The 13,240-nt window shown below is 43.4% G+C and overlaps 1 protein-coding gene across 1 annotated transcript in view; it reads right to left on the reverse strand.

The window, feature by feature from the left end:
- Positions 1 to 13,240, reverse strand: part of LOC137333349 (early endosome antigen 1) — a 586,801-nt gene that overhangs the window by 491,320 nt on the left and 82,241 nt on the right. Inside the window, exon 4 of the mRNA XM_067997503.1 lies at positions 1,931 to 2,014. Coding sequence (XP_067853604.1) covers positions 1,931 to 2,014 — 84 coding nt within the window. The remainder of the gene's footprint in view (positions 1 to 1,930; positions 2,015 to 13,240) is intronic.

A 13,240-nucleotide genomic window follows, 5' to 3' on the forward strand; every position in this document is an offset into this window, starting at 1 on the left:
GTACTTGAAAAGAATAAATTTGCAGGGCTACGGGGATAGAGCGGGGGAGTGGGACTATCTGGATTGCTCTACATAGAGCCGGCGTAGACTCGATGGGCCGAATGGCCTCCTTCCGTGCTGTAACCTTTCTATGATTCTATGCTCACAGGACATAAGGTTTTCAAACATACTGTACGCACTTCCTTTTCAAATCAAGTTTCATCAGATCAAACTTGGTTCCAAAAGGAAATCAGGCTTTGATGACAGAACATCCTCTCCTTGTCATGAGGCATCATTTACTTCATAGCTTTGCAGAAAATGGAAGTACCACTGGCAATTTTTCAAAGGTAACCGGCAACTGCAGCAAATACATTTGACGATAAATTTAGTGTCTTAAATTCATTCTTGTACTGCTTCACATTTCTACAGTCCATGACTCATGAAGTACAGATCAAATTTAATCACTGAAATGCTTCTTCAATTGAACTTACTGACAATAATGACTATGCTGAATATTTCAGAATGCATTATTCTTTTATAAGTGAGTTACCCAATTTTCATTTTTAATTTTTATAATTTGTAGTAATTCTTCAACTGTTCAGAAAAAAACTCAGAATCTGTAAATTCATTTTAATTTTTATAATTTTCTTATCCACCTTTCTCCAATTTTTTCCTGTCATATCTCGTCCAAGTGGCTACTCTCACATTTAAGTCTAGACAGTGATGGGCAGCAGGCTATTTAACATGGAGGGGGAAGTCACACTCAAACCAGATTCCTGTTTCACATGATAGCCACGCACATGCACAGCCAGCAAATAGGGAGTGTTGTGGACGAATAGCACCGAGGAGTGGGTATGCTAGCTATTTTTCCCCTTTTTAGCTCAGGAATGTTGAAATCAGCTAACTCAGCAGAAACAGGCAGAACCTCCTGTTGTATATAACTCAGCTATTCACCTCCTTAACAAGCTGAGCCTTCAGGAAAACGTAGATTAATCTGTTTTAACAACAGCTCCATACACTGCAACTAAATTTATTTTTAATTAAGATATATAGGATTGGTTGCAGTACGTGGTGTCTATATGTGAAACTAGTTCTGGTTTTAAATAATAAACAAAAGATTTACTGAATACCCTCCATTTATTTTCTAAATGACCATAAACATGTGCATTTGTTGGAACCTATCCTGATACATTAAAGATCCAAGAACTGTTGCGAATCAGTTTTTATTATAGCTAACTTTTCTAAACGACAGAGTTTTAAAAAGAAATCACCCGGGAACAGATGCATAGAGGTTTCATGCCTCTTGTATAATGATATTCTGGTTAATAAATGGTAGCATACCTTTTTTCCTATATATAAACAGCTATTTTTCATGCAGTATTGTAGGGTATTAATTAAGTTAACTTTAAATTTATGCCAAATCATTGAATATTTTTTCAAGATATGAGAAAACAAATCTTGTTTCTGACCTTTCATTTATTGCTAGATTGTGAAATATTTATTTTACTGCACAATGCAATGACAAAATATAATATAAGATAAAGCTAAAGAAATTCCCCTACAGGATTCATTATTTCATTCACTTTAATGCAATTTGTTCCTTTGTGAATAATGTTTTGTGATATGGACAGAAACTGGTAAGCTCGGCTAATAATCATTGATCAATGCTACCAATTATCACCAACTGTCGTCTCTGACACTTTTCCTGATTCTGCAGCAGTGAACAGCACCAAGGCAAGGTTATAATACAAAGTACAGTAATTACATAAAAATGCTAAAGATTTTACATCCATTATTTGCTGAGCCCAGTCTCATTTTTCAAAAGCCTTGGAGATGGCCTTCTCAAGAGTACGTAAGTAAAAGGAAAAAAACTACAGAAATCTGAAAATTATATCCATTATCGAGTGATTAAAAGATCCAGACTAAACCATGGCCATTATAAAGAACTTACAGCAATTTGTTTTTCCAGATATTCCTTTGTTGTAAGTAGGGTACTGTTCTCCTCCTCGCACTCAGTTACCTTAGCAACATACTCCTGTAAAATAAAGATATTGAATAGATATGATTATTTACTGTGTATTTTATGAACTGATTCATTTTAACATTGAAATTCGTCCTTTCTCTATTTTACATGATTTGTAGCAAGCTTGGAGATGGCCTTCTCCAAAAAGATTTTTTTTTATATATAAAAAGTGGAAAATATTTCTCCCCATATGATGCACATCCTTAAAGGTTACAATTTGGTAAATATAAAATGCACCTTTCTGCAAAATAAAAGCTCAAATAAATATCAGTTGTGATGCTTAAACTTATACTATGCAATACCTATGACAACTCTTGACTCCAGGTACCAGTCTGAAATCAGAATTATTCACAGCAAACTTGCAAATACCATTTCACATGTAGACAACATGAAAACAACGTGATGGTTCTCTTCCAGTTCCTGACGACAAGGTGTGCAACCACCAGTGCACAGGTAGCTACTGAGAGCCACAGATGAAAGCTATACGCCAAGTAAGAACCAGTGTTTGGAGCCAAAGAATGCAGCTGGTCAAAGGTGTTATCACTATTCTACCCATACAACCCGGGTTTTATACGTAGAGCCACGAATACCGAAGCAAGGAATAACGATTAATCTGTAGAAGACATTATTTAGGCCATAGCTGGAGTATTTTGTATAGCTGTAGTTGTGTTTTGGGCACCATATTAATGAAGGAATACTGGAAGCATGGAAATGGTACAATGCAGATTCAATAGAGTTGAGGAAATAGTTATAATGAGACACTTAAAAAAACTAGGTCTGTATTCACTGGGACAAAGGTAAAGGGATATCAAATAGAAATGTTCTCATTTCTGAAAGGGTTTGAGGGGCTAAATAATGAAAGATTATTTACTTTCACCAACCAGCGAAAATAGAATTATTTCTGGTGGGTGGTGAATCAGTAATAAGGAGGCATAAACTCAGGATTAGTACCAGAAGCATTAGAAGGGAGGTTTTAAAAAACATTTTCGTGCAAATAGTTTTTAGGATATAGAAACCAACACAAGTGGCCGCTGAAGCCAAATCAATCACAGCATTTAAAAGTGTATAACAGGATACAGGGGCAAGAACAGGAAAATGGGCCTGGAGTAGATAGTTGGGTTGGACAGCTAGCAGGGGTACCGACACATACTGAAATTCCTTTGTGTGCATGAGAAATAAAATGCTCCCTTTCAACAAGTACAGCACCCATTTACATCATACTCAAGGGATGAATTTTAAACCTTTTTTTTTGGGGGTGGGGGGGGGCGGTTGAACAACAGAGATGATTTTAACCCAGCCTGCCTGTCAGCAGCTGTGTGGGAGGGGGGGTGGTGGTTAAAGTCACATCTGGGGCCTCCCCACACAGTTCCCTCTCTGCACCATTTTAACCGACCTGTTTCTGGCTGCGTTTCTGGAAAGCGCCCCAGGCAAGTGGAGTCCTAATTAAAAGGTCAAAATTGCGCTCTGAAGACATCATACCATTTCCCACTACATTTTAGCTTAAAACAGCGCATGCCCTGCTCGTTCTCAGTCCCACCAGTGTTGAGCCAGGTGTCGGAGGATACTCGGCCCTAGATGACACTGCCAATAATTGGGCTTGACACTCCCAATTGGGTATAACAAGGCTTTATTGTAACATTAGCAGAATCAATAATACACACAGTATTCAAGCAACAATTAACAGAATCAAGGTCGGTATTACCCGGTCCAAGGCTCTGGGCAGCAGCAGAGCATGGTAGGTCTTGTTCAAATCTGCTGTGCTTTTTTTCTTTTCACGTTATTTCATTTATATCCTTACGTTTGTCAAGTAAGAAGGTTAAGGCTCCCTCTGAGGTCATCTGACAGTTATCAAGGTTAAAGTCCCTTCTGAGGTTGTCTGACAGTTAACAAGGTTATCTAACACCATCTCCTGAAGCACTATAAAAGGGGGCTCTCAGACATCACTCATTGGATCACAGGGTCCTTCGCTGTCTGAATTGCCAGGACTGTTTCCAGCTTGCAGATCGCAACTTCTACACTTTTGTTACCTTACAACCCTTTACTCAGCTTTCTCTACTTTTAATGGGTGCCATTCTTGCTTCTTTTTTCTGGATGGAGCAAGACTTAGAAGAGGAGCAGCAGCCTCAGCAACCACCACCAGCACTAGAAGACAAAAGGTGAGAGGGGCTGTGCACATGAGGCCGTATTTAGCACACCAGGCCTAGAGGCCAAGACTCACCTTCTTGGGCCAAACTAAGGAGCAGTGTAGGAGGAGGCTGCGCTTTTCAAGGCAGGCTGTCGCAGGCCCCTGCAACCTCCTTCAATGGGACCTGCTGTCAGCTCCACCAGGGTAGAGGGGGGGAGGGTTTGCAGGGGCATGCAATGCCAGGGGCTCTCAAAGTTACCGCAGCCCAGAATTTTTATGCCACTGGCTCCTTTTAGGTTGTAACAGGGAACATAGAAATAGGAACAGGAGTAGGCCAACATCAGCTGCATCTCAGGCTGCAGTTCACTGTTGCATTAAGCAGGTGATTGATGCCCTCTTTTCCAGGGCAGAGCAGTACATCACGTTCCCCACTGATCTTAGAAGTCAACAGGACAGAACTTGTGGCTTTGCAGCAGTTGCTGCCTTCCCTCATGTGCAGGGTGTGATTGACTGTGTACATGTGGCCATCTGGGCATGAGCCAGCAATATTCATCAACAGAAAAGGATTCCACTCTATCAACGTACAGAAAGCGGCCAATCAAAGGAATATAATCATGCATGCCTGAACAAGATGCCCAGGGAACTGCCACAATGCTTTTATTGTACCCTGTGAAGAACGTGACAGGGTGACTGCTGCAGGCGTGGCCAATAACACAAAGCGCAACTCCACCACACCTGAGCAGCACAGGTACAACCAAATCCAGGGCACAACCAGGGTCTTTGTAGAGACACGTTAGGACTGCTCAAGCAGAGATTTAGATGTTTGGACCACTGGGTGGGGGCTTCCTAACATATGCCCCAAATTAGAGTGTCACGCATCATCATGGTCTGCTGCATATTGAACAACACTGCATTGCAGAGAGGCTGCATTTGGAGGAGGAGCAGCAGTCATCATCAGACGAGGAAGACCTGGGAGAAAGAGAGGAAGCAGAAGATAAAGGAAGGCTACATCAGTGCCTTGCAGCAAGAGACGTCATGTCATAGAATGGTTACAGCACAGAAGGAGGCCATTCGACCCACTGAGTCCATGCCAGTACTTTGTAAGAGCAATCCAGTTGGTCCTATTTCCCTGCTCCTTCCCCATAGCCCTACAATTTTTTTCCCTTCAAGTATTTATCCAATTCCTTTTAGAAAGCCACAATTGACTCTGTTCCACCACCCTTTCAGGCAGCGCATTCCAGATCCTAACCACTCGCTCTGTAAAAAAGTTTTTCCTCATGTCGCCTTTGGTTCTTTTGCAAATCATCTTAAATCTGTGTCCTCTGGTTCTCGACTCTTCCGCCAATGGGAACAGTTTCTCTTTATTTGCTTTGTTCAAAAGCATGAAGGGTTTAGACACTTCTATCAAATCTCCTCTGAACTTTCTCTGCTCCAAGGAGAACAACCCCAGCTTTTCCAGTCTATCCACGTAACTGGAATCCCTCATCCCTGGAACCATTCTAGTAATTTTTTTCTGCATCCTCTCTAAGGCTTCCACATCCTTCCTAAAGTGCAGTGCCCAGAATTAGACACAATACTCTAGTTGTGTTTTATAAAAGGTTCAACATAACTTCCTTGCTTTTGTACTCTATGGCCCTGATATTACCAGGGAGGCAGGTGGCAGCAGGAGGTCGACTGGGCACGTGGGTAACCTGCCCAGTAAAATTGGTGGGTTCCCCGCGTGATTGCGAGCAAATTGAAGCCACTTACCTTGGCTTCTGGGTTTCCTGTTAGAAACCTGAGCAGTGGGGGGATTGCACACCCCCATCACAGGCTGTCAAGCTGGAGGAACCATATTTAAAGGGGCAATCCTCCAATGCTGCTCCTGTAGCAAACAGCCAAAATTACATCACAGAGCAGCCCAGGGGAAAGGCTGCTCCCAGGTTTAATGATGCCTCACTCCAGGTGTTACTGGATGGGTGAGGAGGAGGAGAGAGATATTCTACCCGGTAGAGGGAGGAAGTGGCCTGCCTCAGCCACCAAGAAGGCCTGGCTTGAGGTGGCTGAGGAGGTCTGCAGCACCAGCAACATATCCTACACCTGGATACAGTGCAGGAAGCGCTTCAATGACCTAACTAGGTCAGCCAAAGTGAGTACACTTACTCATTCTCCATCTTCCACATCACCGCCCCCACCCCACAACTCCTTCTGCACTGCCAACACTACATCACATCACTCCTCACACCCACTCAAACCACATCCTCAACTTACCTGCACTTACTCACCTCCCCAGTACTCATCCCACCACTACCACTCAACACAATCCTCATACAATCTCATGGCTCTGTCTCATACCCTCTGATGCATCTCTTTCACGGTCACCCTCACCCAACCTGCCACTACCTCTGCTGCAGCCACAGGGGATGCATCACGTATGAGTAGTAGGAAGCGTAAGGCAAAGATTTTGTGAGCACAAAGGCGATGCGCAAGGGTGTTTGATGGTTTGTCATGTTTTTTATTTATATTTGATTTTGGTTCAACTCACATTAAATATTATATTGTCACCACTACTGCCACGTCTTGGCCATTCTTGACTGGCTTGTGCAATAAGTCCCTTTCATGAGGTTCTCCATGAACTCCCACACTTGGTGCCACCCATCGGGTCACCCGACAGTGGGTGTATGTGTAGTTGCACGACTATTTTGTGCAGGTGCCTGTGGCGCAGCACTGTGTTGTGGAGCTCCATGTGGCGGAGGTGGACAGCGTGCCTGGCGAGGCTGGTGATATTGCTTGTCCTCGGATGAAGCGATAAATGCAGTCATGGCGCCCCCCCCCATCCTGACGGTGTGAGTTTGAGGGGGTCCACAAAGTAGGTAAATGTGTTTGCACAGCAGAGTTTAGGGTATAAATTAATAATTTTGAGTGGAAACACAAAGGTGATGCAGCCAAAACTTTGTCTAAAGTGACAGAGTGCACTGCAGCAATAAATGAGGTATTCACAACTATCAAAAAAACCTTTGCATCTCCCACTGGCTGCTGACTGAAACACGTCTGCTCCAACAGGGAGTGTTTCCCATAGCACGGGAAACACGCTGAGGATGCAGCCCGCCAAAATCTCCAATCAATGAGGTCTGTCAAGTACAAGTACAAGCATTGTTCGGTGAATTATAAATGCGATTTCATTTCGAGGATTTCATTTAGTTCACCTGAGGAAGGAGGAAGCCTCCGAAAGCTTGTGAATTTAAAATAAAATTGCTGGACTATAACTTGGTGTTGTAAAATTGTTTACAATTCTCACTAGGTAAGTAAGTATTTAAATTGTCATCCCTCTGGCTTTAATTGCGCACACCCGAACGCGTCATTGAGGAACCCAGATGTGGGCGGCTTGGAGCCGGGCTCTGAACCCACTCCGGGATTCCCCGATTTTACGAGCCCCCCCACCCTCCCACCCTCAACGCACCCGCTCGGCCATCCTAAAATCGACCCCCATGCCTCTATTTACATTTATAAAGCCCAGGATGCCGTATGCTTTTGTAAACTCTTTCTCAACCTGTCCTGCCATCTTCAAAGATTTGTGCACATGTACCCCCAGGTCTCTCTTCCTGCATCCCCTTTAGAATTGTACCAATTAGTTTATATTGCCTCTCCTCATTCTTCCTGCCAAAATGTATCACTTCATACTTCACAGCATTAAATTTCATCTGCCATGTGTCCCCCCCATTCCACCAGCCTGTCTATGTCCTCTTAAAGTCTATTATTATCCTCCTCGCTGTTTACTACACTTCCAAGTTTTGTGTCATCTGCAAATTTTGAAATTGTGCCCTGCACACCAAGTAATTATATATATATAAAAAAAAAATTTAAAAAATATAAAATCAAAAAAAGCAGTGGTCCGACTACTGACCCCTGGGGAACACCACTATATATCTTCCCGTTCACCTCTGTTACCTCATCAAAAAATTCAATGGCGTTAGTTAACACTATTTGCCTTTAAGAAATCCGTGCTGGCTTTCCTTTTTTAATCCAGACTTGTCCAAGAGACTATTAATTTTGACCCGGATTATAGTTTCTAAAAGCTTCCCAGCCACCAAGGCTAAACTGACTGGCTTGTATTTGCGGGGTTCATCCTTACACCCTTTTTTGAACAAGGGTGCAACATTTGCAATTCTCCAGTCCTCTGGCACCACCCCCATATCTAAGGAGGAATGGAACTTTATGGCCAGCAACTCCGCAATTTCCACCCTTCCTTCCTTCCCTCAGCAACCTAGGATGCATCCCATCTGGACCAGGTGACTTATCTACCCAAGGACAGCCAGCCTTTCTGGTACCTCCTCTATCAATTTTTAGCCCATCCAGTATCCTAACTACAAAGGAAGAAGATGCTGCCAAAGGCACAGTAAAAGAGGTAAAGACAGATGCAAAGTACTCATTTAGTGCCTCAGCCATGCCCACTGCCTCCATGCGCAGATCTCCTTTTTGGTCCCTAATAGGCCCCACCCCTCTTGCAACCCGTTTACTATTTATTTGCCTAAAGAAGACTTTTGGATTCCCTTTTATGTTAGCCACCAGTCTATTCTCATACTCTCTCTTTGTCCCTCTTATTTCCTTTTTCACTTCTCCTCTGTACTTTCTATATTCAGCCTGGTTCTCACTCGTATTATCAACCTGACATCTGTCATTCATCCCCATTTTCGGCTTCATCTTACTCTCTATCTCTTCAGTCAGCCAGGGAGCTCTGGCTTTAGTTGCTCTACCTTTCCCCCCCATCGTGGGAATGTACCTAGACTGTACCCAAACCACCTCCTCTTTAAAGGCTGTCCATCATTCGATTACAGCTTTGCCTGCCAATCTTTGATTCCAATTTACCCGGACCAGATCCCTTCTCAACCCACAGGTGGAGGAGTTCAAATGCGCTCATCAAGCATCCTCAGCTGGTGGCATCATTGAAGAAGAGGAGGAGGAGTAGGAAAATGAAGATGGGGAACCTATCACCAGAGCAGCGGTGTACATTGATGCCTGTGGTTCCCTCATCAGGTTCTCATAATGAGATGTGCAAATTGAAGACTTTGAGCTAATAAGGCCACCCGGAACAACCATCACCAACCAACCCCACCCCTCCCCTCCCTTTGCACAAGACAATCTTTCAACCACGCATACACCCACACACCCGCCCAATGGGTGTCATCATGTCTTGGCATTCATGATCAAGCAAATGAAATGGCGAATACACACACGGGACACAATAATGGCCAAAGACGTGGCAGTGGTGATGATGATAACATTTAATGTGCCATAACAAACAAAATACATAAATGAACAACATGACATCTCATCACACACCCTTGTGCATATCCTTGGTGAATTGCTTGGCCTCACATGCAGAGGGCATCAAACTGGCGTGGTTTACTGACGTTCTTGGAACCATTAGCTCCCAGAGACCGTGCATTCAGGTCATTGTGGAAATTATGGATAACAGCAGCTGATCTATCAATATGCTCACACTTCTGGAGACTGAGAATGAAGCAAGATGATTGTGCTAAAAGATCTAAAAAACTGATGTAAACTGAAGACTGTCCTCAAATATCAGTGCCAAATACCAGTTCCTTGCACAATTTAGCAACAAATACAATTTTCTGGAAAAGTGGTGAATGAAAGATTTCCACTATAAACAAGTAATTTGGACATCCCTGCACTGAAAGTCTCTCCCCTGCCCTCAGGCTATATGTAGCCTAAGGATTTTATAACTAAAGGAAGCACTGGCTGGCTCAGATTTTTGAATTTTCTGGCTTCACTTTTTCAGTAACATTACAAATGCTGGTTTTTAAACAATAAAAAATATTGACCATTGTGGTACTATACAAATAATATGATCTGATATAGCCTAATTGTTTGGTGACCCAATTGCAAAATGGCCATTGTGAGAACATTAAGAAAAATGATGTCAATAAATACATTTTATGAACAAATGGAAGTTTTAATAAAATAACGTAAAAAATAAATTCACAGTTTATTCAGGCAAGGTCAAAAGATTACATCAGTGAAATGTTAAATGAGTTTTTCACAATAAATAAAATTGAGAGAATATTGACCAAAACTCCCTCAATTATTTGGTATACTGTCGATCAGCATAGGCTAAGAGAACTTGGAACATGCCTCATCTAAAGGGTAGTGCCTTCAGCAGTGCAGTGAAATGCCAGCATGAGATATTGAACCAACACCTTTCTGATGCAGAGAAAGCAGCCAGTTGCTATTTTGCAGCACTGAGGTTTCTATTTTAAGATTATGAATTGCAAGCCTGTTTATTGGTATACTGGTGCTGTGCTTAACATCCAAATTAGTGCAACACAATGAAGTATTAAAGCACTTGTAATTTTTATCCCAATGTGCTGATGGTTTCTTTATTGAAATGATCCAAAGAAGCATCTGCTAACGCAGTGAATCACGAACTCAAAATGTATTCAACAACGTGGTTGTACAAGTCAGCAAATTCTTTTTCTGAGCTTGCGTATTTCCTTTCATGTCATTTCAAAATCATACCAACTATTTTTATGTTTGATCTGAACTTTGCATTTCCTTTCCTGCACAGTTAATTGCATTCTCTATACAGCTTGAGTCAAGAGGTGGCATCTGTAAAAATTATAAGAACAAGTTGATTTCCCATGGTGTTGCTTAGAGACAAAAATAGCAATAAAAAAATTGGTTTTCTGTTCATTTAACAGCTTTTCTGCTCATCTCACTCTCTATTTCTGACTCACTCCATATTTATGTTTGTCATCCATTTTTTCTGCATGTTATTTTTTTTCATCTCAAAATCTTTTGTTGCTCTCCCCTCCTTCCATAAATGTCCCATTCCTCTTCTGTGTATCATATATTTTCTCTCCTTTTAACTATGCATGGTAGCTTGCGTACATGTTGGTTATGTTACTGGACTAGTAAACCAGAGGCCTGGACTAATAATACGGAGTCATGAGTTGAAATCCCACCACGGCAGCTGGGGAATTTAAATTCAATTAATTAAATAAAATCTGGAATTAAAATACTAGTATCAGTATTAGTGCCCATGAAACCACCAGATTGTCGTAAAAACCCATCTGGTTCACTAATATCCTTCAGGAAAGGAAACCTGCCATCCTTACCCGGTCTGGCCTATATGTGACTCCAGACCCACAGCAATGTGATTGATTCTTAATTGCCCTCTGAAATGGCCGAGCAAGCCACTCAGTTGTAAAATCTCGCTAAAAAAAGTCATAATAAGAATAAAACCGGACGGACCACCCAGCATCGGACCACTAGGCACCGGACACGACAAAGGCAAACCAAGCCCAGTCGACCCTGCAAAGTCCTCCTCACTAACATCTGGGGACTTGTGCCAAAATTGGGAGAACTGTCCCACAGATTAGTCAAGCAACAGCCTGACATAGCCATACTCACAGAATCAAACCTTTCAGCCAACGTCCCAGACTCTTCCATCACCATCCCTGGCGATGTCCTGTCCCACCGGCAGGACAGACCCACCAGAGGTGGCGGTAAAGTGATATACAGTCAGGAGGGAGTGGCCCTCCTGACTGTATATCACTTTGACACTGGACCCCATGAAATCTCATGGCATCAGGTCAAACATGGACAAGGAAACCTCCTGCTGATTACCACCTACCGCCCTCCCTCAGCTGATGAATCAGCCCTCCTCCATGTTGAACACCATTTGGAGGAAGCACTGAGGGTAGCAAGGGCACAGAATGTACTCTGGGTGGGGGACTTCAATGTCCATCACCAAGAGTGGCTCAGTAGCACTACTATTGACCGGGCTGGCAGAGTCCTGAAGGACATAGCTGCCAGACTGAGCCTGCAGCAGGTGGTGAGTGAACCAACACGAGGGAAAAACCTACTTGACCTCATCCTCACCAACCGACCTGACGCAGATGCATCTGTCCATGACAGTATTGGTAGGAGTGACCACCGCATAGTCCTCGTGGAGATGAAGTCCCATCTTCGCACTGAGGATACCATCCAATGTGTTGTGTGGCACTATCACCGTGCTAAATGGGATAGATTCAGAACCGAACTAACAGCTCAAAACTGGGCATCCATGAGCCGCTGTGGGCCATCAGCAGCAGCAGAATTGTATTCGAGCACAATCTGTAACCTCATGGCCCGGCATATTCCTCACTCCATCATTACCAACAGGCCAGGGGATCAACCCTGGTTCAATGAGGAATGTAGAAGAGCATGCCCGGAGCAGCACCAGGCTTACCTAAAGATGAGGTGCCAAGCTGGTGAAGCTACAACTCAGGACTACATGCATGCTAAACAGCAGAAGCAACGGCTATAGACAGAGCTAAGCGATTCCACAACCAACAGATCAGATCAAAGATTTGCAGTCCTGCCACATCCAGTTGTGAATGGTGGTGGACAATTAAACAACTAACGGGAGGAGGCGGCTCTGTAAACATCCCCATCCTCAATGATGGCGGAGTTCAGCACATGAGTGCAAAAGATAAGGCTGAAGCGTTTGCAACCATCTTCAGCCAGAAGTGCCGAGTGGATGATCCATCTCGGCCTCCTCCCGATATCCCCACCATCTCAGAAGCCAGTCTTCAGCCAATTCGATTCACTCCACGTGATATCAAGAAACAACATCCCGTTGTGCTCCAGAACTAGCTGCGCCTCGAGCGAAGCTGTTCCAGTACAGCTACAACACTGGCATCTACCCGACAATGTGGAAAATTGACCAGGTATGTCCTGTCCACAAAAAGCAGGACAAATCCAATCCGGCCAATTACCACCCCATCAGTCTACTCTCAATCATCAGCAAAGTGATGGAAGGTGTCATCAACAGTGTTTTCAAGTGGCACTTACTCACCAATAACCTGTTCACCGACGCTCAGTTTGGGTTCCGCCAGGACCACTCGGCTCCAGACCTCATTACAGCCTTGGTCCAAACACGGACAAAAGAGCTGAATTCCAGAGATGAGGTGAGAGTGACTGCCCTTGACATCAAGGCAGCATTTGACAGAGTGTGGCACCAAGGAGCCCTAGTAAAATTGAAGTCAATGTGAATCAGGGAGAAAACTCTCCAGTGGCTGAAGTCATACCTAGCACAAAGGAAGATGGTAGTCATTGTTGAAGGACAATCA

Source organism: Heptranchias perlo, chromosome 16, assembly GCF_035084215.1.
Source record: "Heptranchias perlo isolate sHepPer1 chromosome 16, sHepPer1.hap1, whole genome shotgun sequence".
Taxonomy (NCBI): Eukaryota; Metazoa; Chordata; class Chondrichthyes; order Hexanchiformes; family Hexanchidae; genus Heptranchias; species Heptranchias perlo.